The sequence below is a fragment of the Crocuta crocuta genome, unplaced genomic scaffold (genome assembly GCF_008692635.1).
Source record: "Crocuta crocuta isolate KB4526 unplaced genomic scaffold, BGI_CrCroc_1.0 scaffold529, whole genome shotgun sequence".
Classification (NCBI taxonomy): domain Eukaryota; kingdom Metazoa; phylum Chordata; class Mammalia; order Carnivora; family Hyaenidae; genus Crocuta; species Crocuta crocuta.
The window spans coordinates 443,872-470,531 of NW_027530362.1; the positions used below are offsets into that span (position 1 = coordinate 443,872).

Sequence of the window (26,660 nt, forward strand, 5' to 3'; positions counted from 1 at the left end):
AGTATGTTAGTTATACAGCCTTAATATATTACTACAACATTAAGACACTTGGCTTTAATTTAGTTTCACATTCTAATATTTGATTATAAGAGGCTTAAGAGATTAGATGTATAGTGTTTACTCATTCATAATTCTATTTCATTTTACTATGTTTTTTTCAATATTAATATTTTCCTCTTAAATTAAGAAATGATACTTTGTTTTGTTTTCTTTTTTTAATGTTTATTTATTTGTGTGAGAGACAGAGTCAGAATATGAGTAGGGAGAGGGCAGAGAAAGAGGGAGACACAGAATCTGAAGCAGGCTCTAGGCTCCAAGCTGTCAGCATAGAGCCCGACATGGGGCTTGACTTACAGGCCATGAGATCATGACCTGACCTGAAGTCGGACCCTTAACGAACTGAGCCACCCAGGTGCCCCAGGAAATGATATTTTGGTGAAACAATAGCTTATTTAGAAAAAGGTGCAATCCATAATTATCTCTTATAATTGAGATTTAAAACAATAAAGTATAAATGATATTATATAGTAGGAAATTTTACGTGTAAAACATTTGTGTCCTTTATTGAAAGCATGTCTCTATAAACACAGGCAAATATGCATTATAAATAAGTGAGTCAGTTCTTTTTGACAGGGTATATATATATCATCCTAAGCAGTTTTCATTTTCCTCAGTGGACAGTTGAGCTGAATTTACTATTGATGTAACAACTATTCTGCAGAATATAACACATATCTACATTATTTTTAGTTTCCTTTTTCTGAGAAACTATCAAGTACATAGGCATTTTGAGAAATGACACAAAAATACTGTATTATACTCTTATGTACCCATCTCCCAGCTCCATCAGCTCACATCCATTTCTGCTACATACAGATGTCTAGGCACTACTCCCTTCCCTGTATTATGATGAAGTTCTAAAGATACCATATTATTTCATCTATAAATGTATTTTATTTTAGTTTCAGAGATGTTCTTTTCTTTAAAATATATAGATAAATACACTTTATTTCCACCCATATGGAAGGTAAAAATGATGGATTTTTTTTTTACAGCTTTTAATGCCACTGTTTGCATTAAGTTAAAATTATGATCACAGCCAGTTGAATTAGTAAGTAATAAGAATTAGTAAATAATTAACTTGAAATCCTTCCTATAATAGTCTCAAGGCCATTGTAGTCCAAACTACATTTTTTGGACCATTATTTTGCTATGAACTCTTTGTAGGCATACCTCAAAGAAAGGGTTTTGTTGTCCAGTAAGTTTGGAAGATTCTTAATACTTGGTTCTCGAAGAGCAGAGAGCACTTTAGCTTAGTGTAGTTTCAAGTAAGTCCTATGGTAAAGAATCTTGTTTCACTTTGTTTAAACTCAGTATTTCCTTTAGGAATTCTATAGTAATTTGGCCATGTACCTTTTTTCCCCTTATAAATATTTCTGGGCATTTTCCTAGAAATTAATATTCTGTAACAACAATTTGGGAACCATTGCTCTATCTACAAATCCAAAACAGCTGTCCCTAGACCAATGGAAATGTCTCAATTCCAACACAAATTCATTTGAATGAACTTCTCCCAAAGAAAGGGGGAAAATAATTTTTAAAAAATAGGATTCATAGAAACTTGTGATACCCACTTGGGAAGTCACCATACTGTTCAGTTGTGATGATCTTGCATTATGGTGATGGTCTTTCTTTATAGCCAAAATCCGTAACTTTTTTTTTTTTTTAAATCAATAGTAATTTGTTAGGTGGGGATTGTGCTTGGACACTGTGCCTGTGCTTCAAGTACGAAATCTTAAGGAAATTTATTGTGCTGATTCTGGAAACATTAAAATATTTTCCAATTCCATGAATTCATTCTATGAGCATAAAATCAATCTTTGTTGTATATTTAAGCTTCTTCACTTTGACTTGTGATATCCAAAACCTTTATTTTTCACTTATTCCAACCAATAAAATGTTAATATAATTTAATATGTATTGAATCAAATATCCAGGCTAATATGAGAATCAGTTCATTTTAATTAATGAATAATTTACTTTAGGTCTTTTTCTTATTAGGATGTATGGTCTGCTGAATACTGCTGAGAATAGTAATGCTTCTGTTGTAACCATTAGCTACCAGATAATGTCAGTTAGTATATTTGGACATACTTGCTTAGTACCAATGAGAAAAACATGATTTTGTGATATTCATGTGTTGCAATTAATATAAAAGTCTACTAGCCACAGTTTGGTCTGTCACCTGCTTAATCTCTATCTATGTCTAAACTGTAAGTGAACCAGTAACATTTTTAAAGAATCAAACATTGAAAAGAATTAATTTTCTTCACGTAATTCATGAGTATCTATATATTTGTCTTCAATAAACCCATCGTCGTCTAATACAAATGAATGTAGTTGTTCAAATATTTCTGTAGTTTCTTCAGAGTTTGTATGTGGGGCCTGTGAAAGAGAACTTGAATTTTCAGTAAAACAGTCATCATAGGTTTCTGCTTCATGCTCTTCCAGGCGATGATGATTGTAACTAAGCAGAAAATTATACCATATTGGGCATTTGATAGCAATAAAAATGAGGAATGAAGTCATCAGTACAGTGACTACCACACCGACAAGAAAAGCCCAGCTTTTTCCAAGAAGTTTATGTTCTTATTTGGAATACCGAGAAGGAGAAAGAGAAAGAGAAAGAGATTTTATTAAATTGACAAAAGTAAAATAATCACAATCATATGTCCTAATAACTCCATTGGTATTAGAAATAAACATACATTCTAATTTTCTTTAAGCAAAAGTTACTAATATTACAATAAATAAATATATTTCATAGTGTGGTGACAAAATACCTTTTTTTTCAAAGAAGGTCTTTTGCACATATCAGTTCACCTAAGAACATTATTGATTTATACCTGTTGCGAATTGTTACTTAACTAGTCAAAAGTAAGCCTCAGAGAAGTTAAATAAGTTGCATTATGGCTTTTTATGGTAACTGGCAGAACTTAATTTGGAAACCTAGTATTTTTTAAATCTTTTGTTGAGTTGAGGAATTGTTATCTTACATTGTTTCTAGAAATTTAAAATTCAATTTATTTAGTAGACGCCTTCAGCAATATTAATATTCAAGACCAGTACATTACCTGAATTTTTTAAGTTGTTCAAAGAGCTATTAAATGTTGAATTGTTAATGGACTGAAAATGGTTATAAAGATCTTCATTTATAGGTGGAGAAATTTTTGAGTAGCATTCTGCATTGTAAGGTACTGTTGTGATACTGTAGCATTTCAGGATATCTGGGTATGCACAGGTGGTGATGTTCTCATTTTCTAGTAAATCAGAATAAGAATTGTTATTGAAAATAGGATTAATATTAATAATTTTTATGGCTAACATTTTATAACTATTTTTACCTAGAATTTTTTGGTATATTTACCTGTCACTATTAAAGGTTGTAAGAAACTCTTATATTGCCTAGCAACACAGTAAGGGAAAGATTCACATTCTTGTTTATTAAGTTATTTTATGAATATAATTCAAGTATAGTGTGTTTATTGTTTAGTTTGTGTTATTAAAGTAAAGATGTTATCATAGGCAGAGCATGGTTTGCAGTTAAGCAAATAGAGCACCTGTTTTTACCTACTCTCTGGCAGTATATCCTAAGAAAAGAAAATACCTAAAAAAAATTACTCTTCTATATCAAACTACAAACATGAAGTGATAGTATCATTTCACATAGATAGAACATTTAAATTTTTCTTTTTTTCCTGAAAGGCATAGGAAGAACTTCTATTCAGCAATTACTTTTCAGTATTTCTTCCTGCTTGCCTTAAACAGGAATAGTTTATTTTTCTTTAAAACCTGAGGTGAGAGACTTCCCAGTGTGAATCAACAAAAAATCAATCACATTTTGGTTTTGAGTAAATTATGATAGCTTACCTAGTGTCACATTTGAGGTGTTCAACCAGTTCTGCAAATTCAGTAGACTACAAGAGCAGTTCCATGGATTTCCATATAAAATTATTAATTCCAGATGAAACATTAGTGGTACATCAAAATAGCTTATCAAATTGCCATGCAGATTCAGAAGTATTAGGTGTTTTAGGGGTAAAAATATATCAGGATTCAGCTGAAGTATTTTGTTTTGACAGAGATGTAACTGTTTTAGTTTATTTAAGCCTTTGAACGCACCCTGTTGAATTATGTGGATGGAGTTTGTACACATATTTAAAATTTCTAGGTTGGAGAGGTTACCAAAGCTGTTATTATATAACATAATGATATTGTTCTTAATCAAATAGAGTTCAGTGAGTAAAAAATATGTCTGTAGAACCCTTGTGTCTGTAACATTCAGAGTAATTTGGTTATAACTCAGATCAAGTATAGTAACATTTTTATTGATATCCGCTGGAATCAAAGAATAATTCATTTCAGTGAAATTACATTTGACTTCCTAAAAAAGAAAAAAAATTGGAAACTCATTAGGAAAAATATTAACAGAATTTCCCAAATTTTCATACCCAGGTAATTAGATATTAGGAAGAAAATAGTTTTAGAAAATATTCCCTCTCTAATATTTTGATGTTACAGTGTGAAAAAGGTAAAGAAAATACTTTTCTTTTTTTATTGGGATGAAGCATTGAAGATTAAGGAAATTTTGATAAATGTAACTAAGCAAAGATATTCTAGTTTATCATATATATACTTCTGTTATTACAGAAAGAAAGCATATAGGTATAATTCCATTTATATATTTGGAAATACATGGCAAATAATAATTCTCTTATTTAGTATTTCATTGGTACAGATTTTTAAAAAAATGTTTTTAATGTTTATGTATTTTTGAGAGAGAGGGAGAGAGACAGGGTGAGCAGGGGAAGGGCAGAGAGAGAAGGAGACACAGAATCCCAAGCAGGCTGCTGGCTCTGGGGTGACAGCTCAGAGCCCAACATGGGGTTTGAACTCATGGAACCCAAGATCATGACCTGACCCAAAGTCGGATGCTTAACCAAGTGAGCTACCCAGGTGCCTCTCATTTGTGCAGATTTATAATGAAGAAATTATTTTAAAATTTGTTTTTAAAAATCAGAGCTACCAACACTAGGATTATTAAAGCATTAAATCATTCAGAAATATTACTCAATGTATAATTCTATAGAATTAACATCTCAAAGTTTGGTGTTTTAAAAGAAAATTTTTATCGGTCACCTGGGTGGCGTATCAGTTAAACGTCCGACTCTTGACTTTGCCTCAGGTCATGATTTCACAGTTAGGAGATCGAGCTCCTTCTCGGGCTCTGGACTGAGTGTGGAACCTGCTTAACATTCTGTCTCTTCCCTTCTCTCTGTCCCTTCCCTGCTCACGCTCTCTCTCAAAAAAAAAAAAAAAAAAAATTAAAGTACATATTTTATTAATTATTTTAAGTAATCTCTGTATCCAGCGTGGGGCTTGAACTCATGACCCCAAGATCAAGAATCCATGCCCTGCTGACTGAGCCAGCCAGGTGCCTTCAGAAAATATTTTTAACAGAAATTGAACCATATATTGACTTTAAGAGCCAGGCAGCATGAAGAAGTGCTTTCCTTATGTGAATGTAGATCCAAAAAAATAGTACTTATTTTGACTGTTTTAGCAATTGAAGTATCCCCCTAATAACAGTAATGCAACAACAGTAATATTCCTCATAAATATATAAATAAAAAATTTTTTCCCTACATTTTAGAGAGGAGTGTTTAGGGGGTACCTAGCTGGTTCAGTTGGTGAAACATGTGACTCTTAATCTTAGGGCCCTGAGTTTGAGCCCCCTATGGGAGTAGAGATTACTTAAAACGAAACAGTGATGTTTATGTCCTGAAACTAATCACAGATTTTATAGGGAAAACTTTTAAAGAACTGAGTTAAAAAAAAAAATGGGGATGTCTCACTCGTTTGAGTGTCTGACTTTTGATTTCAGCTCAGGTCATGATCCCAGGATTGTGGGATCGAGTCCCATGTTGGGCTCCACACTGAGCATTGAGTCTGCTTAAGATACTCTCTCTCTCTTTTTGTCTGTCATGTCTCTCTCTCTCTAACTCCCTCTCTCCCCCCGTTCTGCACCTCTCCCGCACTTGAGCATGCACTCTCTCTCTAAAATAAAATAATAAATAAAAAGCATGTGATGTGTTTTCAATTTATAAAAAAAAAATTTAGACTGCTTTTGTCAAAGTAGAACTCAGTTCAGATGTCACAGATTTTGAGTATAGACAGCTGAACATTTAGTTGTGATAGCTTGGATTTTTTTTTCTTTTATTTTGGATATTTTACTAAATGCGCACAAAGTATCAAAGTATACCTTTGAAAATATTGGTTGTAAAAACTTACTGTTCTAGAAGACTGGCTTTCACCTGTTAATAATAGCATGGAGAGTGGCCAAAACAAGATTGTGATGCATGTAGTTTTCATATCGCAAGCCTGATAGAAAAGAGAGTATTTTCATCTCATTAGGATACTAGAACTTTAGAGATTATTGAGGACATTTGATTGCCTTTTTCTCCTTGTAAATAATTTTTTCTTAAAATATGTAAAATGTAAAACAAGTATGTGTCCCTGCACTCTTCTCTGCACTCTAACCTTAACAACTTGGAAAATTTTTAGAATGTCTCATTAGTTCCCTTATTGATAAAAAATTAATACAATAGAAGTGGTTGTATATTTTAAAATTTTAATAATTGCATGAAAGAAAGTTGAGAAGACTATGTATATGTACATGTTTGATATGTTATTTCTTGGTTTTTTAATTTTAAGCTTTGTCTATTGGTGTAATCCATTGACTTAAAACCATAGGAGATGAGAGCCTTCAGCTCTTTTTTAAATACTTCCTACCTTTATCCCTTCATTCTCCATAGTTACTTATAATTTTGGCTAGATGAGTATACAGGGTTTATATTATCATGAATGTTATAAACACTGTTAATGACTGAGTCATGTAACAGGATTACTTTTCTGTTCCTGTATACTTTTTTTCCTCTAAATTACTGTATTTTTCATGTGCTTAGTTTTCTTTTTTCTTTTTATGTGAATTGATACCTAAACTCTCCCCTAACAAATCTCTAAATAGTTTATGCTTATTAGATATTTAATGTTTCATCTGCTTAAAGAAGTCTTCCTTAGATCTTACTTAGAGTGAAATTGCTGGACTATTTTCTTGGGGAATCCCTAAATGTTATTACCTTTAGGTTTTTTACTCTTGCACTGGTCGGCTTTCCCACAATGACTTTGAACTGTCTGAACAGTTAAGGCCAGGTAGCCAGCATTCTGAGAACTGAGTGGTGAAAAAGGTGGGTTTATCTTAGCAATTAGTATGTAAACTTCAACTTACTCTCCCTGGTTTTTGACATAACACACCTGTGTTCACTTATGCTTAGTGCCCAGATTCCCTTTGTTGCAACCCCAGAGGGGAAAAAAGGCCTCAATCTTGTGCTTCAGTAGGAGATGAACTTTACTTGGCTAGGCAGAGGCAAGGAGGAAAAATTTTTGACTATGTTTTAGCCCCTTCTTCTCTATTTCCAGACTACCTGGTGCTGCCAATTTCTGGGCCATTTATGGGTCCTACAGTATAATTCAAGCAGCTTCTCACCTTGCCCCACTGCTGCTTGGAAAAATTTGCTTTCCTCGTTTCCACTTAAACATTAACTTTCGAATTTCTTGGTTTTGTTGTTGTTGCCCTCTCTTCCATTTCTTTGTCTATATGACTTTTTATTTTCATTTTAGTCAGATTTGGAGCAGGAGTCAAAGTTAACATATACATCCAACATGCCATCTTTCAAATTTTTTTTTTTTTTNGCACAGAGCCCGACGCGGGGCTCGAACCCACGAACCGCGAGATCATGACCTAAGCGAAAGCCGGACGCTCAACCGACTAAGCCACCCAGGCGCCCCTCAACATGCCATCTTTAGCTAGAAATTGCCATTTATTTGACTAAACTCTTGTTGCTAAATAATTACTTTCCATTTAGTCATTTTATTCATGACCTTGATGTTTCTTGTTTTTATCTGTTTTCTTGAAGTCAGCATTAGAAAACTATATTGCAAACAAATGATCCATTTAAGATGATATAAATATATCCTGTTATAATCCTTATTGACTTTCTGAAATGTAGTCTTTTAAACCTTCTTATATCATCTGTTGCAATGAGATAACTTAATATTTTAAAGGATAAGTTTATTCCATTAGAGCAGGAAGTAGAAAACTATTCAGAATGAGCAAGCCTCATTTCAAGTTATAAAATCTGTTGTTGCCTCATTAGCAATGAATTTACTGTTATTTCAGTTCTGGTCTATTTTGGTTCACTTTCTTCATTACCTTCAGTATGCTGATTTGTTTATGCTTATAACTCTTTTACTTTCTCCTTTCCCATAGTTTATTAGAAAAAAGCTATTGCTGTCCTAGGTTTTACAACTTGAATGTAGAATCAGAATCAGATTTTTTTAGAATCAGATTTAGAATCTGATTGTTTTAGAATCAGAAATGAGTTCAAGCTCTTACTTATTCCAGAACATTGTCTCCAAAAGGGGATCCCTAAGTCATACATAAAAGGTAGTTTGCCCATGTTTAACCATCTTTAGGGACATGTGTACAACCTTGTCAGTGGTTTGTGTCAGTATTTATAAGTGGTGTAGTGAAGTTCTTAGTGATGTCTCTGGTAGGGTGCAGATGTGGGTAAGGTAGTGGTAAGGGAGAAGTACTATTTTTTTTCCAGAAATAAGTAGGATAGGGATCATCAAAAGAAACAAATAGGCTACAAAGAAATTTAGCTGATCATAAGAGATTATGTGGAAAAGAAGCAGCTGAAGTATGTAATGAAGATCAGGTACTACTGTAAAACAATTTGGAATTTATGATCTTTATCATCTATTTAATACTAATAATTGTTTTCTCTAGTGTGCTAATGGTGATAAAATTATAAGGACTACAAAAGAAACTTTTTCCCATTTTTTGATAAATTTTAGAGTTAGAGAAGCAATGATATTTGGGTTTGAATTTAGTGATTAAAAAATAAAGAACAAATAGAATAGCAGTTTCTTTTAATTTACAAAATAAAGTGCCTTTTGACCTAGCTTACAGCCTGCCATACAGAAAAAAGCATTACACAAAAGTAAATAATAGGTAATGAAAAAGAATAGTATTATTCTTGTGCATTTTCATGTATAAGTTTCTTGGGAGTTTTTGGTTATTTACTTCCTATGACTGTCATACCATGAAATAAAAAGATGCTGCAATTATGTTGGTTTTGTTAAATAAAATGTAAATATAGGTTTGCCATTAAATATTTTAGTTATGCCTGAATTTGATGTATTTGAAGATATTAACAGTTCATAATTAACTTCACTTTTGTAGTAAACCACTTTATAGTGGGTTTTTTTTTGCAAATTTAAAAATTCTTATAATGGAAAATTTCAAGAGAAAACTTCTAAGAAGAATAGTTACCACCTCGTTTTCAGCAGTTATCAATTAGCGGCTAGCTTTTTTTTTTATTTTCATCTTTTAAACTTGTTTTTAAGTTAATGTCATTTTCAGAATGTTCTGTGATTAACATATTTCAAAATGGAAAAATCATATAAATTTGATTAGCTAGATGTAACCTTCCCCTCCCCCCAAAAAATAATTACTTTGTATTACATTATAACTTTATTTTGGAAAGTTTTCTGGCCATGTCCCACATGTATATTTTCTCCTCTTTCACCACTTATTGAAGAAGGCTTTTTATACAGACTTAACAAACCTAAATATGTTTTTTTTTAAATTCACCAGCAACCAACAAACATGTAAATATATAGGATCTTACCTTTACTTTTTCTTTTGTCCCTGAGACTCGTGTGCTAAGGAATCTACTTTTTCTTCTACACCATTAAAAGAAAACAGTATGTCATATGATTGCATTTCACTTCTGTTTTAACCTTTGTACTTAGTGAACACGTGTTTAAAAGAAAAAAAGAAACTAGACTTCCTTAGCAAAAGATTGACTAATAATTTCTTAGTCATCTTTGACTTTTTTAGTGTAACAAGTAAAGTGCTTTGTTTAACCTTTGTGTTTCTTAGTTACCCTTGAAAAATTTAAATATTAGCAAATTTACTTTGCAAGTTAAAGTATATAATACTGAGAATGCATACTTTAAAAGATGTATTTTTAGAGTGACTTAAAGTTAGTCCTAAAGGTATTTTGTGTTTAGAAAGATTCAAGTTGAAAAGATACCACCAAGTTTTGTATTCCCGTGAGTTTCAGCTTTGTTGTTACTCATTTTTATGACACTGTAATTGGTGGTTTTACTGCCAAGTTATAACAGGAGCAAAGTGCTCAGAGCATCAAAAGACACCTTCCTTGTGCTGCAGCTTCCCCCCCTTTGTAAATAGAATACTGTATAATACTAGTTCCCATATTACTACAGTAAGATCAGTTAGGCAAAAACATGGTTAAGATTCATTGTTGATAGGAATAATCATGGAGTTTAGAATAAGTTAGTTCCAAAAGATTAACTTCTCTGAGCCTAGTATCCTTAGTCTATGATACAAAGAGATTGAAATAGAGAATGACCTTTTCTACTTTAAAGTTCTATGATCCTATAAACCGATATCAATTCAGCAGCAAACACAGTTGTTGTACTATAGTAATTGAAGTTCAGAGTGAAGATATCACTCCCTGTTTATCAGTGAGACAAAAATAAATAAAAATTCCAGGTTGTTTGTTTGATTTTGTTCCTCTTTTTTTTTCTTCAAGTTTCATTTATTTAAGTAAGTAATCTCTGCACCCCTTGTGGGGCTTGAACTCCCAACTCTGAGATTAAGATTTGCATGCTCCTGCAACTGAGCCAACCAAGCACCCTTGATTTTGTTAATCTTTTATTGGATTATTGTGAGATATTATTTATAAGAAAATTTCTGAGTTTAGATTATTTTATTCTGGTAGTGGGGTATTAGTGTAAAAGGTGTAGAGGATAGGTGCATCTTATCGGGGTTAGAGAATATGAAAACTGTAGAAGTTGATACCTACACGTGAAAGATTATATGGTAGAAGACTCATTTTGAAACTCAAAATAGAAATTTAGATATTGAGACTAAATATTTACCTTCAAGTATTTTTATATGTAAATCTTTAAGTATTTACATGATAACTAGAATCGTTTCTATTTTTTTTAGAATTTTTCTCTACTCTATTGATAATTGACCTTGCTTAGGTAATAAGTGACATATCACTGGTTATTTCGTGTGATTATATGAGAAAGATGGTTATTGTTTATAATTAATTTAATGACTACTACTTTTATATGATTATACTTGTTCCTGTTATGTTTTTAGGGAAATAAATTTACTAGTTTGCAGTGCCAAAATATAGTTGACAACTTTGGGAGTACCAATTTTTTCTTAAATTTCATTTTTAAGAAGGAGAGAGAGAGAGCGAAAAAAACCACAAGTGGAAGAGGGACAGAGAGAATCCTAAGCAGACTCCATGCTGTCAGCACAGAGCCCAACGTGGGGCTCGATCCCACAAACCATGAAATCATGACTTAAGCCAAAATCATGAGTGAGTTGGACGCTTAACGACTGAGCCCCCCAGATGTCCCAGAACACCAATTTTAATTTAAGCTGCAGATAAGCAAAATATTATTCTAAAGCAATGATTGTTTTTTAATCAAATTGCACTGTAGGTCTCTTTACTCTCAGATCAATCAGAGCAGTATTACTTTATATCGTTTACATGGTGAACTACCATACAAGATTTCATCTGGTCAAAGATTTCTATAGATAAAGGTGTTTAAAAAACTATTATTCTAAAATTTAACTGTTTTATTTGTCTGGAGGATATGGCAAAGTGTAAATACATCCTCATGTACAAGGCTTTAAGGGTTTCCTGTGATAATCTTTGTGTTTTCTAGTAAGAAAGTAAAGTGAACACTCAGGAAATAGAAGGATTTGGGGAGTGAGAAGAAAAAGACATAAAATAAGTCTGTGTTGATGGGGCCAAGTTATATTTTTTGAAAGTATAAGGGATTTTCTTATTAATTTTTAATTGAAGTATAGTTGACACATAATGTTACTTAGTGATTCAACAGCTCTATATGTTATGCAATGCTCACCACAAGTTACCATCACCATACAGCACTATTTCAATGCCATTGGCTGTATTACCTATGCTGCATTTTTCATCCCTATGACTTAATCATTCCATAGCTAGAAACTTTGTATCTCCCACTCCCCTTCACCCGTTTTTGCCCATCCCCCTCCCTCGCCTCTCCAGCAACCACTAGTTTGTTCTGTAAATAGAATTTTTTGTACATCTATAAGGATTACAAACTATGTTGAATAATTTTACCTTATTAGTTGAGACCACATCCTGAGAAAAATTAATTGATGTTTTTCCCCTCAGTATAGTAAGGAATATTACATGCTTTTGATTTCAGGAAGGAAAAACAAATTAGAAGTGTAGAAGAAGAAGTTGAACAGGAAAAGCAAGCAGCAGATGGCATTATCAAAAACATGTCTCCTGAAAAACAAGTCAAGTACATAGAAATGAAAACCACAAATGAGAAATTGTTGCAGGTAATACTAGTCACTACTCTGTGCCAACCATACAGCAGTCTTGCTACTAAAAATATGGTCTAAAAATGGGCAGCATTGGCATCCCAGAGAGCTACTGATCAGAATATTTTAATAAGGTCCCCAGATAATTTGTATGGACGTTTAAATTTGAGAAGCACTGATCTAGAAAACTTCATTTGCTTATGCTGCATGATGACCTAATCTGACTGTATTATTCATTTCTATGCATATTTCACTTTTACATGTAATAAAGATTCATGAAAACACTTGTTTTTTTAATGAAGTTAATGGAAATAATAAAAAACCTCATATACCAGAGCCATATGGATATTTACGTTCTTTCCTGCCTAATAGGCAGCACCTAATAAGGATCTTTTACCTTCTGTGTCCTTGATTTGAACAGCTCTTGCTTCCTAATCATGGTGTTTAAATAAGCAGTTTGGGGGCCTTCCGAGGGCCTATTAAGAATTCTTCCCACATTGAGATATGGTGGTGACTCAGATTAGCAAGTTAGTGCTCTCATATGCCCATATATCACTTAACCAAATAGTTCACAAAGAATTAGTCCCCACAAAGGCCAATAATGAATATAGCTTATGAAATATCACTTCACTGACAATTTACATTTTTAAGTTTATTTATTTATTTGATGGGGAGGGGCAGAGAGAGAGAATCCCTAGCCAGCTCTGTGCTTAGCGCGGAGTGGGCTGCTATGCTTGATCCCCTAACTGGGAGATCCTGACCTGAGCCGATATCAAGAGTTAGATGCTCAACCGAGCCACCTATCCACCAGCTTCACTGACAATTTTATATAACTTTTTATTCAGGATTTATAACATAAAATGAAATACTGAAGAAAAGACTATTACAGAAATGCCAAATACCATCAAAATGTAATTATTCTTGCACAGCCGTTCTTGAATAACTTATCAGCTCAAAAGTATTGTCCCTAGGAATGAGCCATGTAAATTACTGTCTTGGCCCTAAAAGAAATTAGGCAAAATATATGAAAACATAGTTAAGAAATCAACATTAAAAATCGTAACTTTAAACAATGACATCATTAATGTGAAGGCTTCTGACATTTAATATTCTTTAAACACGATGATTCACTGTGAAAGGTCTACCACCTTTGACAAGCTCACAAGGTATTATAAAGGTAGATCATGGCATAATTTTTAGGAGTAATGAAAGAAATTAACAAAAATAGGAACAATGTTAATAAATTCTAGTCAAATAGCAAGATATGAGTTGAATATGTTTTCAAAACCACAACCATAATTGCCACGTATTTGCCACAACCATATTTGAAATGTTGACAAACAGAAACAGATTATTCTAAATATAACTTGCATATATATTTGCTTTTTTCCTTTTTCTTAGGAATTAGATACACTTCAGCAACAACTGGATTCACTGAACATGAAAAAAGAGAGCTTGGAAGCTGTACGTATAAAATCAAACAAAGGTTCTTGTATTATTCAGCTACAAAAAATAATTCAGCTAAATATATTAATGGAATTCATTCAAGTACATATTTATTTAGCAGTTACTAAGAGGAGTATAATTTTTTCCCCATTCATCACCACAAATATCTTAGTTTGTTAAGAAATTAGATTCAGTTATTGAGTACATACTGTGTACAAAAGGCATCATTCTGCCTCGCTGAGGCACATAAAATCTAATGGTAATTTAAAGTCATGTGAAGGAGAAACTAATAACAAGTGAAAAGGGAGAGAGATGAGTTCATCACTTTAAAGATGTAAATGCTTGCATTTGTTATTATTAATTTAAAAAGCATATGTGTTTTTTAATTTAAAAATTTTTATTCAAAAAATTATATTCAAAACAATTGAATAAGATAAAAGTGAAAATGCATGTTTTTCCCCTCTTTCTAGACAGAAGTATTTGTATTTTTGAGTGCTTACTTATTTTTGAGCTTTTTTTGAGCTCCTTACATAGATCACCAGCATTGTCATTTAATCTTTACAATAATCTCATAATCCTGTCTTGGTTTTATTATTGTGGAAAACCTCAGGTGGAATTCACACTCCATATGCAGCTTAGTTTGGTTTGTTTTCACTTAATATTCTCTCTTGAATTCTGTACACATCAGGTATTAGAGATCTTCATTATTGTAAATTATTTCATTGTGTTATATTTTATGACTATAATGCAGCCTTGTAAATGAATAGATTGTTTATATTTTTGTTTATAGTTTTTTGGTATTACAAACAGTGCTGCAGTGAAAACATGCATTTAATGCAAAGTTACATAAATATGTCTTAAGATAAATTTCTTGCAGTGGGTTAAAAGATACACACTTCTAAAATGTCAGGTTGCCAAATTGCCTTCCAAGAAGGGGGTTCCATTTTTTACTTCTAGATTCAGTGTATGAAAGTGACTATTTTCCTGTGTACTCATTAATGACAAGCATTATCCAACTTTTTCCTTTTTTGCTGATTTAATATGTAAAAATTTCTATCTTGTTTTGATTTTCATTTATTTATGCATGAAATTGAGTATTTCTTTATATATTTGCTAGCCAGTGTATTTCTTTTTCTGTGAACTACCGTTTCATGTCCTTTACACTTCAGTATACTGTCTATACCTCAAACCTTGCCTGTCTTTCCTGATTTCCTGTGGATTCAGGTAGGTATCATAATAATAGGATTACAAGCAATTGTAGATTGACAAGATGGTTGTCACCTGTCTTGCAAAAGAATTAGGCATAAGTATTTTGTAATTCTTTTGGAAATTTGCTGTTGAAAAAGTAGTTTGCTTAAAAATATTAATGTGGTTTTCTATATCTGATAGTCCTCATGTGGGTATATATAATTGGTTTTTTTTGGATCTCTATGGTTAATAGAAATATTCTTCAAAGAATAAGGACCACATTTAGTATTAACACAGCTGGCCTGCAGAATTCCTCACCATCTGTTTTAAGGAATTAGGGAATGTCAGGTCTTAGTTCACTTGGCAAATTTAGTTTCTGTAGGAAGAAGTATAAGCTCTTTTGGATTTTAGTGTTTATATTCTGCCACTTTTTGGAGTCAGTACATGTATGACTAAAATAACATGAAATTTTATAAAACTTAAGTATTCCCAAATCAAGAAAAATATAAATTACTAATTTTATTTAACTTTTGTCAGATCCCTTGTATTTTTTATTTGGAGTTGTTCTTCAAGAGAACATTATGTCAAATATCACTCAACTTGTATTTATTGAATATCTACTGTGTGCTCACAACTATGCTAAGTATTACTTAATTCATTTTACCAGGCTGGAAAAAAAAAAACAGATGAAGAATCAACATGAGTTTTATTGAGGAATAGTTTTATCAAGATGCAATTTGAAGAGTTTTTTAGGATGATTAAGCAAAAGGAAGGGGAAGATAGCTATGAAAAAGGATATCTTAGGATACCTGTATTTCTTCTATCTGTATTTTATTATCATGCTTTTTCACCTGAAGCTAATCCATGAATTGAGCTGTATATATGATGCTTTTTTTTGGTTTTTTGGGGGGTTTTTTTTGCCGGGTTTTTGTTGATTTTTGATTTTTTTTTTTTTTTTACAAATAGTTTATTGTCAAGTTGGTTTCCATATAANCTGTATACTTTTGGGTCCACTTCTTGACTTCTCAATTCTGTTCCATTGGTCTGTGTGTCTGTTTCTGTGCCAATACCATACTGTCTTGATGATGACAGCTTTGTAGTAGAGGTTAAAGTCTGGGATGGTGATACCTCCCGTTTTGGTTTTNTTATATGGTGCTTTTTTTGATTGACTCTGAGATCAAGAGCTGCAAGCTGAGATCAAAAGTCAGATGCTTAACCAGCTGAGCCACCAGACACCCCTGGGTTTTTTTTGTTTGTTTGTTTATTTGTTCTTGATTTTTGTTTGTTTGTTTTCTGGGTTTTATTTTTTTTTGTCTTTAAAGATTTTATTTTTAAGCAATCTCTAAACAAAATGTAGTTCCCCAAACCCATAACCCTGAGATCAGGAGTCGCATTCTCCACCAACTGGGCCAGCCGTGCACATCTATGTGATGTTTTTTTAATAGACTTTCAAACATTTCCTCTTAATCACTTTTTCCTTTTTTAAAGATTCCTTCTCTTTGGCTTTCAAAAGAGAGGTCTTTCATCTTAAAAATTTGGTCATACTCCTGCTTTTGGCCTGGTTTCAGATATCATCATTAACTTTTAAATTTGTTAACTTAGAAAATTATTTAGGTTTAGATCCTCTGTCTCTTCATCTGTGAAACAGATGATGTTATCTTATAGAGTTGCTTTCAGTATTAGAGATGGTGTATAAAGAACATGGAATACAGTATCTGGCACAGAACAAGTGCTCAATAAACAACAGCTCCAAATGTCATTTTCCCTCCCTCCCTCATCACTATCAACATCCATACCTCTATTGATTATCTAATAAAACTGAACAGTGGAACAGTGGTGAATATACAATAACTATTCTATGTTTGTGTATTAATTTCCTAGTGCTGCTGTAATAAAGCCACACCAACTGGGTGGCTTAAAACAACAAATTTTCTCATCGTTCTAGAGTTTAGAAATCTAAAATCAAGGTATCAGCAGAACCATGTTCCCTCTGAGATTCTGTTAGAATCTTTCCTTGCCTCTTCCTAGCTCCTGGTGATGTCTATCAATCCTGGGTATTCATTCCTTTATTTTAGCCACATCACTCCAGTCTCTGCCTGTGTCATTACATGGCATTCTCCTTCTTTGTCTCTTTCTGTATGTATTCTCTTATAAGTACACCAGTCACATTGGATTAGGGTCCACCCTAATGACCTCATCTTGTTTAGACTAAATCTACGAAGGCTCTGTTTTCCAAATTAGGTCATATTCATAGGTACTGGAGATTAGGATTTCAACATATCTTTTTGGGTGACAGGGTTCACTTATAACATTGTAGTAGAGTATATATGACTAGTCAGGAGAAAATATCTTCCCTCTAGAGATCAGGTCTTTGGACTTCCAAATGAGTGTTGTGGTTATAGTCATACATACATTGTAACATTTTTTCAAATATCTTCTTAATGGTAGAGATGTCTGTCTTTGTTCAGGTCTTATATTTAGAAGATAAAATAAACCACCATCTTCTTGTGAATTTTAGACCAAAAATAGCTTATGAAGAAAAAAGCTCTATAAATTTACCAATTTACAAATGTACTTTGTAGCATTATTAAGTAGTATAGATATTGAATATCTCTATTTGAATGTGCTGATTGTTTTTAATTTGTTCTTATTCTTATAAGCTGAAACCTACTTGAGAGTAGTTTTAATAAAATACCAATTAAATTTTTCTTCTTTACGTGCTCTTTAGGAAATAGCACACTCCCAGATTAAACAGGAGGCTGTATTGCTGCATGAAAAACTTTATGAGTTAGAGTCCCATCGAGATCAAATGATTGCTGAAGACAAAAGCATGGGATCTCCAATGGAAGAGAGAGAGAGATTACTCAAACAGGTAGAAAAAACAAAAATACTTTACTATGTCAAGATTTGGTAAGTATTCTGATTATTTTATTTAAGGCATATGAACTGAACAGAAAGCCAGTAAGTTTATTGTCTTAAAAAACAGTGAAAAGTGACTTTCATCTAATTAAGATTCACTGGGGTGCTGGGTTGGCTCAGTCAGTTAAGCGTCCAGCTCTTGATTTTGTCTCAGGTCATGATCTCACCGTTTGTGAATTCAAACCCTGCAGTTGGCTTTTCACTGAGATTGTAGAGCCTACTTAAGATTCACTCTCTCCCTCTCTTTCTGCCATCCCCCACCCCCCGTCCCTCTACTTGCATTCTCCCTCTCTCCAAATAAATAAATAAACATTAAACAAATAAATAAAGATGAACTATTTGACCAAGAAAATCTAGGTGCAAGTCATTTTTCACATAAGCTGTTTCTTGACCTAAATCCTAATTTTATATGGTCTTTGTGTACATCTTGGCCATTTTTTCATGTTTTTGATCCATATAAGGAAACTTGAAAGTCTTTTTTATTGTTTAGTAAATAATTAGATGATATTATTGAAGATCTGTTCCTTTATTTGTTTGGGGCCTCATACTTTGGAAATGAAATACCCCATGGCTAATGCATTTTTATGGTGATCATTATCAGTGCCTCTGTGAAGTGAATGGAATTAAAATGTACAATGAAATCACAGTATGTCACCAAGTTGTGTCACATGTATTCAGTAGCTTTCTTATTACCCCAAAACTAACTTTAACTTAGCACTAAGTTATGATTAGCCTGTTTATGCTGAGACACCCTAACTATAGGGTCTTTAGAAGAATTGCATATGTATTTGGGAACAGCACCCATTAGGAACCTACAAATGAGACTCCTCTGTGGTCTTAGGTTGCGCCCAAATGGTTTGGAAGAACCGTAAGGATCAAGTCAGGAGCTATTTAAGTATTACAATCATTTTAGAAAGGTATTAAAATCTAGAATCTCTGAAGTTCCTCAGAAAGAGATCATTAGAGGCAGGGGGAGGGAGAGCATAATCTTGGGATAGGATTGGCAGATGAAATACAGAACAACTAGTTAAGTTTTAATTTCATATAAACAGTAATTATTTAGAATGTGTGTGTGTATGTGTGTATATATCTTGCATGGTAAATATGTACCCTGAAAGTTACTATTTATCTGAAATTTGAATGTAACAGAGACCATAAAATCTGGCAACCTGCCTTGTGTGTGTGGGTGAGGGAGTAAAGAAAGACAGTCTCAGAAGGCCTGGGTATTTATGTAAATTGATCTAAGCATGAAGACATGGCAACCTCATGGTGCCACACAGATAGGTAAGATGTATCAGTCGTCACCCTTCCTTTGAGGGAAAAGAGAATATCTGTGAAGAGTTTCTTAATGATCTATCTATCTATATATATAAACTTGAAGGTTGAATTTTAAGAACTAGATTTCAAGAAAGAGACTACATTTGACATATTAGTACAACATATCTTAGAAGGTAATTCTCTTTAAGATAGCCTAATGATGAGTAATTCTTTAAGTACTGTTTTCTTTATATGCTTTTATAGGTTAAAGAAGATAATCAGGAAATAGCCAGCATGGAGCGACAGTAAGTACATTTATAGAAGGACATATTACATCCATTTCACATCTTTTAAATTACATTCTAAATGTGCAATAGGTACATACTGTTATTTTTTTCTATAGTTCACACTGGTAATATTGATGCAGTGTTTAATCTTATTTAAAGATTTAAATATTTCTTTTAATGTTTACTTAAGAGCCATTGGGTAGCATAATTATTTTTTAAAAACAGCTCTGTTAAGATATGATACATACCGGGGTGCTTACATGGCTCACTCAATTAAGCACCCAACTTCAGCTCAGGTCATGATCTCACAGTTGGTGGGTTTGAGCCCTTTGTTGGCTCTCTGCTGTCAGCACAGCTTCAGATCCTCTGTCTGCCTCTTTTACTGCCCCTCCCACACTTGTGCATACTCTCTTTCAGAAAAAAAAATTTATATATATATATATATACACACACACACACATATATATAATCCATACCATACAATTCACATATTTAAAGTGTACAACTCGTAGGTTTTAAGTATATTCAGAATTGTGCAATCATTACCTTGGTAAGATCCATCACCCCTTTACTCATCCCCTCTCATCCACCACTCCCAGCCCTAGTCAACCATTCTACTTTATGGCGCTGTAGTTTGGCCTATTCTGGATATTCTGTACACATGGAATCATATAGTATATGGTCCTCTATGGCTGGATTCTTTCACTTAGCATAATGTTTTCAAGGCTCACCTGTGTGGTAGTATGCATCAGTATTAAATTTCTTTTCTTTCTTTTTTTTTTTTGCCAAATAATAATCCATTGTTTGGATATGCCATATTTATCCATTTATCAATTGATGGTTTTTGGATTGCTTCCAGTTTTTGGCTATGATGGATCATGCTGGTATGAACACTGATGCATATATGTTTTCACTTCTCTTGGGTTTATACTGAGGAATAAAATTGCTGGCTTATATATTAACTCTATATTTAACTCTTTAAGGACCAGCCAGACTATTTTCCAAGCAGATGCACCATTTTACATTTCCACCAGCAGTGTGTAAGCATTCCATTTTCGACATATCCTCACCAACACTTGTTATTATCTTTTTTTTTTTTCTTACGGCCATCCTAATGGATGTAAAGTGGTATCTCACTATGGTTTTGATTTGCATTTCCCAAAGACTGCTGTTTATTGACCATGTCCATATCTTCTTTAGAGAAATGTCTGTTCATATCCTTTGCCTATTTTTTAAAAAATATGTTTATTTTTTGTGAGAGAGAGAGTGAGCATGAGCTGGTAAGTAGCAGAGAGAGAGGCAGAGAGAGAATCCCAAGCAGGCTCCACATTACCAGTTCAGAGCCTGATGTGGGGCTTGAATTCAGGAACCGTGGGATCATGACCTGAGCTGAAATCAAGAGCCGGACACTTAACCCGACCCAGGCATCCCCTTTGCCCATTTTTAATTGGATTATTTATCTTTTTATTATTGAATTTTAAGAAGTCTTTATATATTTTAGTGATAAGTCTCTTATCAGATAAATCATTTGCAAAGTCACTTTCCCGTTCTGTGGGTTGTCTTTTCATTTTCTTAGTGGTGTCCTTTGAAGCACAAAATTTTAAATTTTGATAATGTCTAGTTAATTTTTTTATTTTGTTGCTTATGGTTTTAGTGCCCTATCTAAGAAACTAATGCCTAATCCAGAGTCATGAAGATCTATGCCCATGATTGGTTTTAAGAATTTTATAGTTTAGTTCTTATGTTTAGATCTGTGAGTCATTTTAAGTAAACTTTTGTAAATGGTGTGAGGTAGAGTCGTTTTATTCTTTTGTTTGTGCATATCCAGTTGTCCCAGCAACATTTGTTGCAATATTCTTTCGTTAAATATTATTTAATATTCTTTTCCCACTTAATTATTTTGGCACCTTTGTCAAAAATCAGTTATATATCAGTACAAGGTCCCATTTCTGGACTCTCAGGTTTATTCCATTGCTCTATATTTTCTTCCTTTAGTCCAGTACCACATTGTGTTTATTATTATAGCTTTGTAATAAATACAAATGCTGCTTGATAAAAATTTTAACTTATATAATCTCCAATCAGCGGTAAATTTTCTCTTATTCTCTAATTTTTGAGACTGATTTGTCAATTTAGTTCAGTTTTTACAAACCTACAAAAGAAGGTTGCTAAAGATTTTTCACTTTAAATATCACAAGTCAAACTAAAAACAAGAATGGGGGAAATGTCAGGCAACCTAACAGTCTCAGAATATACTTCTGTTCTAAATAAGAATCCTATAAAGATCTGGAAAATATTTTTCTCTCTTAATTTATAGTATTGTCTTCAAAATAGGGCATATTATTTATAGATACTATTTATGCAACTTAGAAAAGATTTCCTGACATCATCATTAAATTTTTATTTAATGTTTTAATTTAATTTTAATGTTTTTACTGAATATCTAATTATCTGTCATAATTTTTTTTTTAAAGTTTATTTTGAGAGAGGGAGAGGAGAGAATCCCAAGCAGGCTCCGTGCTATTAGCATGGAGCCCAATGCAGGGTTCAAACTCATGAACCATGAGATCATGACCTGAGCTGAAATCATGAGTTGGATGCTTAACCAGGTGAACCACCTAGGCACCCCTCTAAATTTATTATATAATATTTTCAACAGGCTAACAGATATAAAAGAAAAAATAAAGCAGTTTAATGAAGAAATTAGACAACTGGACATGGATTTAGAAGAACACCAAGGTAATTTTTCTGGTATTTTTATAATGTTTAATAATAGGTATGTAACAGCATTGATATAGTATTAACTTGGACTTCAAAGACTATTTATGTAAGGTATAATATTTAATTCTTTATGATATCTCTAACTTTGACTACTAAAATGCTAAACTATATTATAATAGGAAATATTACAATTAATATTAAATTATTTAAGCTGACTAAAAACTTGAAATAAAGTGGTTATATAATAACAACAATTTATTTTGTTTTGCAAAGCACTTTTTTTAAAAATGAAATAAAATGGTTTAAAGTTGTTACAGATTTCTGATTTATACCTTTGTAATGTGGTCAACTATCAATCAACTGGGGTAACTGATAGAATTGAAGGGGGAGAGAGGATCAAGTCTTAGAAAGAATTAATTCCCTATAGGTCTCTGTAATGAGGTAGCACATGCTGATCTGATCCTTTCCCTTCTTGCCCCAGCTGTGGAATATGAAGAGCCAAAGGGACTAGAATCCTTGTGGGAGCCTGGGGCATGAACATGTGGTGGGGATTAGAGAGCTATATATAGTATGTGTGTGGTTGTATTATTTATATTTTTTCTTGATGTGTGAATAATAGCTACTATTGATTGCTTACTTACCTGCATTGGGCACTATGTGATTTTTGCAAGAATCATTTGAAGCCTTGTAAGCCCTTTTATACTTGTTGAAGTTCAGAGAAATTACTCAGATTCCGATGACTAGTAAGGGGTAAAGTCTAAATTTAGATCAAGTTTTCTTCGATCCCAAAGTTTTATTGTCAAAGCCTAATCTTGGCTTTCTGATACGAAGCGCTACATTTCTGAAATAAAAATATTCTTTTTTTTTAAAGCGATCAGGTTACCATTTTATTTTATTTTTAATGTTTTATTTATTTTTAAGACAGACAGAACTTGAGCAGGGGAGGGGCAGAGAGAGAGGGAGACACACAGAATTTGAAGGAGGCTCCAGGCTCTGAGCTGTCAGCACAGAGCCCGATGTGGGGCTTGAAGCCACGAAACGTGAGATCATGACCTGAGCTGGTCAGCCGCTTAACCAACTGAGCCACCCAGGCACCCCTGAAATAAAAATATTCTTATGAAATGCTTAATTTTATTTACATATGGCTAGTAATGGCTTCAAGTAGACATGTTTAGGCATATTAGGCATACAAGGTAGACAAACTTTAAGTTCCATTTATCAGGTAAATAAACTTAGCTTAAATTTTCTCATCTGAAAAGTGAATATAAAGGTCCTTCCTCACTAAGGTTTATGAATACTAAATGGTATGTATAGCAAGGTAGGCTCCAAATAAATTGTTAAGATAAGGTCATATTATTTTCTTTATTAAATTATTTTATTGCTTTTAGTTTATGTAGATCTAGTATTCTTTATTTTTTATTAATAGCTTATTCTGAGAAAACTGATAGTGTTCTTGATTTGAGATGCTTTACAGGAAACTTTCTAAACAATTTTCCTCTTCCTAAATTTAAATTTCTAACAACACTCTAACAACACTCATTACTCCAGTAAAGTAATTCATTTTGACGGTAACAATTTATTAATTGCCAGTTCTAAGATAAATAGAATGTTTTGAATTGTGGCTTCTATTTTACTTTCTGTTTTCTAACCTGTGTCCTATTTGATTAATGTGGAAAAAGACATTCTATAATGTAATAGCAAAAAAGTGTCAAAATACTTATAAAAAGATCTGTTGCATAAATATATACATATGTATGTTCATATATATATCAACACATTCAATTTTTATTCTTGTGCTGTATTGTGAACATAAATTATGTGTGCAGTAGCACAGGGGGTTCTGTTAAAAGGTTATGTGTTAGCTCAGGACTTTATTATTTCTTGTCTGACCTATTGCAGTAGCCTTCTTACTGGTTGCCCTGTCTCCAGTCTTGCTCCCTCTCAGGTTGATCTACCACAGTGTTGCTAGAGTGACTTAAAGTAAAATTGATTCTGTGTTACTCTCCTGCTTAATAATGGTTCACCATGACCTATGAGAGATAAGATTTAAGAATCTTTGCATGGCATTATAGTCCCTCTGCAATCTGACCTATATGTTGTCAGTTTCCTCTTCTATTCTGTATCATCTCTGTCCTTACATTCTAATAACAATCTCTTTGGTACCCCACACCCCACGCCCTTTACCATAAATCAAACTCAGTCCTTTGCTCCTACTATTTTTTCCCTTGTCTTGAATATTCTTTTTCCTGTTATTTACCTTACTAACTTCTCATCTTTTAAAATCTACCTCCAGTATCCTTTCATCCAGCATAATAACCCTAACTTCCCTCCCTGATCTATTTCAGGGCTGAGCTAAGACACCCTCCTCCCTTCGTTATCAGAGCATACTGTGCATAATGTATCACTGTATTGACCATACTATAGTACCACTATCTCCTTGGATGTTTGTCTTTTCCCTTAGGCTGTAGATCCTCAAAGGACACAGACTGTGTCTTATTCACTCTGGAACCTCTTTCATCAACAATGTCTGGGAAAATAAACACTCAATAAATGTTTGTGGAATGAATGAAACAGTGCTATATTTTAGCAGGGAAAGATTTGAGAATGAACTAAAGGTGAAAATTGGCTCTGTCACTTCTTTGGGACTTCTGTTCTTAAGATGTACATATACACTCTTTTCCAGAGACAGCTTGATTAGTTAGCAAAGGTTTTGTTACTTTCTAGAGGATTCCTACCTTGGATTCATTATTTATTATCAGTAAAGTGATGGGTTCTTACCTACATCTGCATTCTCAACAGTTCCTTGACTCAAGACTGTAGATAATCCACTCCTTAAGATATAGAGGATAATCAAGTTATTTTGACTTTCTAATTCATGCTTCTTCCTGCCCCAGGCTTCATTCCCTCTGGCCATTTTACTAATTTTGCAGTTGCTACCTTGGGTGCCTTTGTATGATCCAAGTAAGGCAGCCATTTTGCCTTGTAGGGATTCTGGTTAAAATAGTATATAAACTATAAATAACATTAATATATATCTCACTTTGTTAGTAGTTGCTTCATCTTTTCAGTTTTGCATAATTCATTTTAAATTCAGAGGCATCCTTGGATACTGGGTTAGGTCTAGTTGTGTTCTCTGCTAGTTATTAATAGTGGCCTTATAATCCAGTATCTTCCATAAGTGTATTGTATTTATTGACAAGTCCCTATAGTTATACTTTGTCAAATGTTACACTGAGTAATTATGTCTCAGAGTTAACTAAGTAAAATAAATTAACAGTTATTTGACTGTTCCATGAAAATCTTCATTGTTCAGTTGCTGAGTTATCCTCATAGTACACTTGGACTTTTGACCGCTTCTAGGAGGGCTTCTTTGCTCTCACATCTTTACTTCATCTTTGTAAGTGATTTAAAAATATAAATCTCATAACAAAAATTTCAATATAATAAGATATAATTACTCTTTTTAAACTTCTGAGGGATTGAGTTTTATCGTGTTAAATATTTATCAGACCTCACCCATATAGTGGTTTTACCTTATAGATGGATCAGGTAATTTTGTTATATGGGTTCTAAAAATGTTTAGATTGAAATATGTATACTGTACTGTAAAGAGCTATTTATTATTATTTATACTTAATAGAAGCAATGGGAAATAGTTCTCTTGAAAGTTGCTAACCTGGTCAGAAGTTGGGTACAAACTACATCATTATTAAAGCATTGCATTATTGGCAGATTCCATGCTAGTACTTTTCAAAAAAGGCAGGACCCATATGGATTTCTCCTTTCTCAGCTGAATTCCAGCCATGAAATATTTGCTTAATTGTTGCTTTTTAAAATATTGCTCCTACAGCCAGTAGAAGAAGGAAAATAATAAAGATTAGAGCAGAAATAAACGATACAGAAACAAAAAAAAAATCAGAACACATAATGAAACCAGGAGCTAGTTCTTTGAAAAAATTTATAAAATTGATAAAACCATCTCCAGTCTTATTAAAAAGAAAAGAGAGAGGACCCAAATATGTAAAATCTCAAGGAGGAGAAATAACAACCAACACCACAGAAATACAAGCAATTATAAAAGAATATTGTGAAAAATTGTATGCCAACAAATTGGACAATTTGGAAGAAATGGTTAAATTCCTAGAAACATATAAACTACCAAAACTGAAACAAAAAGAAATGGAAAAACTGAATAGACCAATAACCAGCAAAGAAATTGAATCAGTAATCAAAAATGTTTCAACAAACTAAAGTCCAGGGCCAGATGGCTTCCCAGGGCAATTATACCAAACATT

The 26,660-nt window shown here is 32.9% G+C and overlaps 2 protein-coding genes across 2 annotated transcripts in view; one reads left to right on the forward strand and one right to left on the reverse strand.

Annotated features, from left to right (window-relative positions):
* The window catches only part of IFT74 (intraflagellar transport 74), an 80,944-nt gene that overhangs the window by 24,111 nt on the left and 30,173 nt on the right, over positions 1-26,660 (forward strand). Inside the window, exons 9-13 of the mRNA XM_077766092.1 lie at positions 12,427-12,565; positions 13,949-14,011; positions 17,910-18,053; positions 19,622-19,662; positions 22,304-22,383. Of these exons, the coding sequence (XP_077622218.1) occupies positions 12,427-12,565; positions 13,949-14,011; positions 17,910-18,053; positions 19,622-19,662; positions 22,304-22,383 (467 nt within the window). The remainder of the gene's footprint in view (positions 1-12,426; positions 12,566-13,948; positions 14,012-17,909; positions 18,054-19,621; positions 19,663-22,303; positions 22,384-26,660) is intronic.
* LRRC19 (leucine rich repeat containing 19) lies at positions 552-9,878 on the reverse strand. Its single transcript, XM_077766082.1, has 5 exons — positions 9,816-9,878; positions 6,352-6,441; positions 3,931-4,444; positions 3,135-3,320; positions 552-2,648 (listed from the first exon to the last, which is right to left on the reverse strand). The coding sequence occupies exons 2-5, from the start codon at positions 6,430-6,432 to the stop codon at positions 2,320-2,322; spliced, it is 1,110 nt and encodes a 369-aa protein (XP_077622208.1). The 5' UTR covers positions 6,433-6,441; positions 9,816-9,878; the 3' UTR covers positions 552-2,319.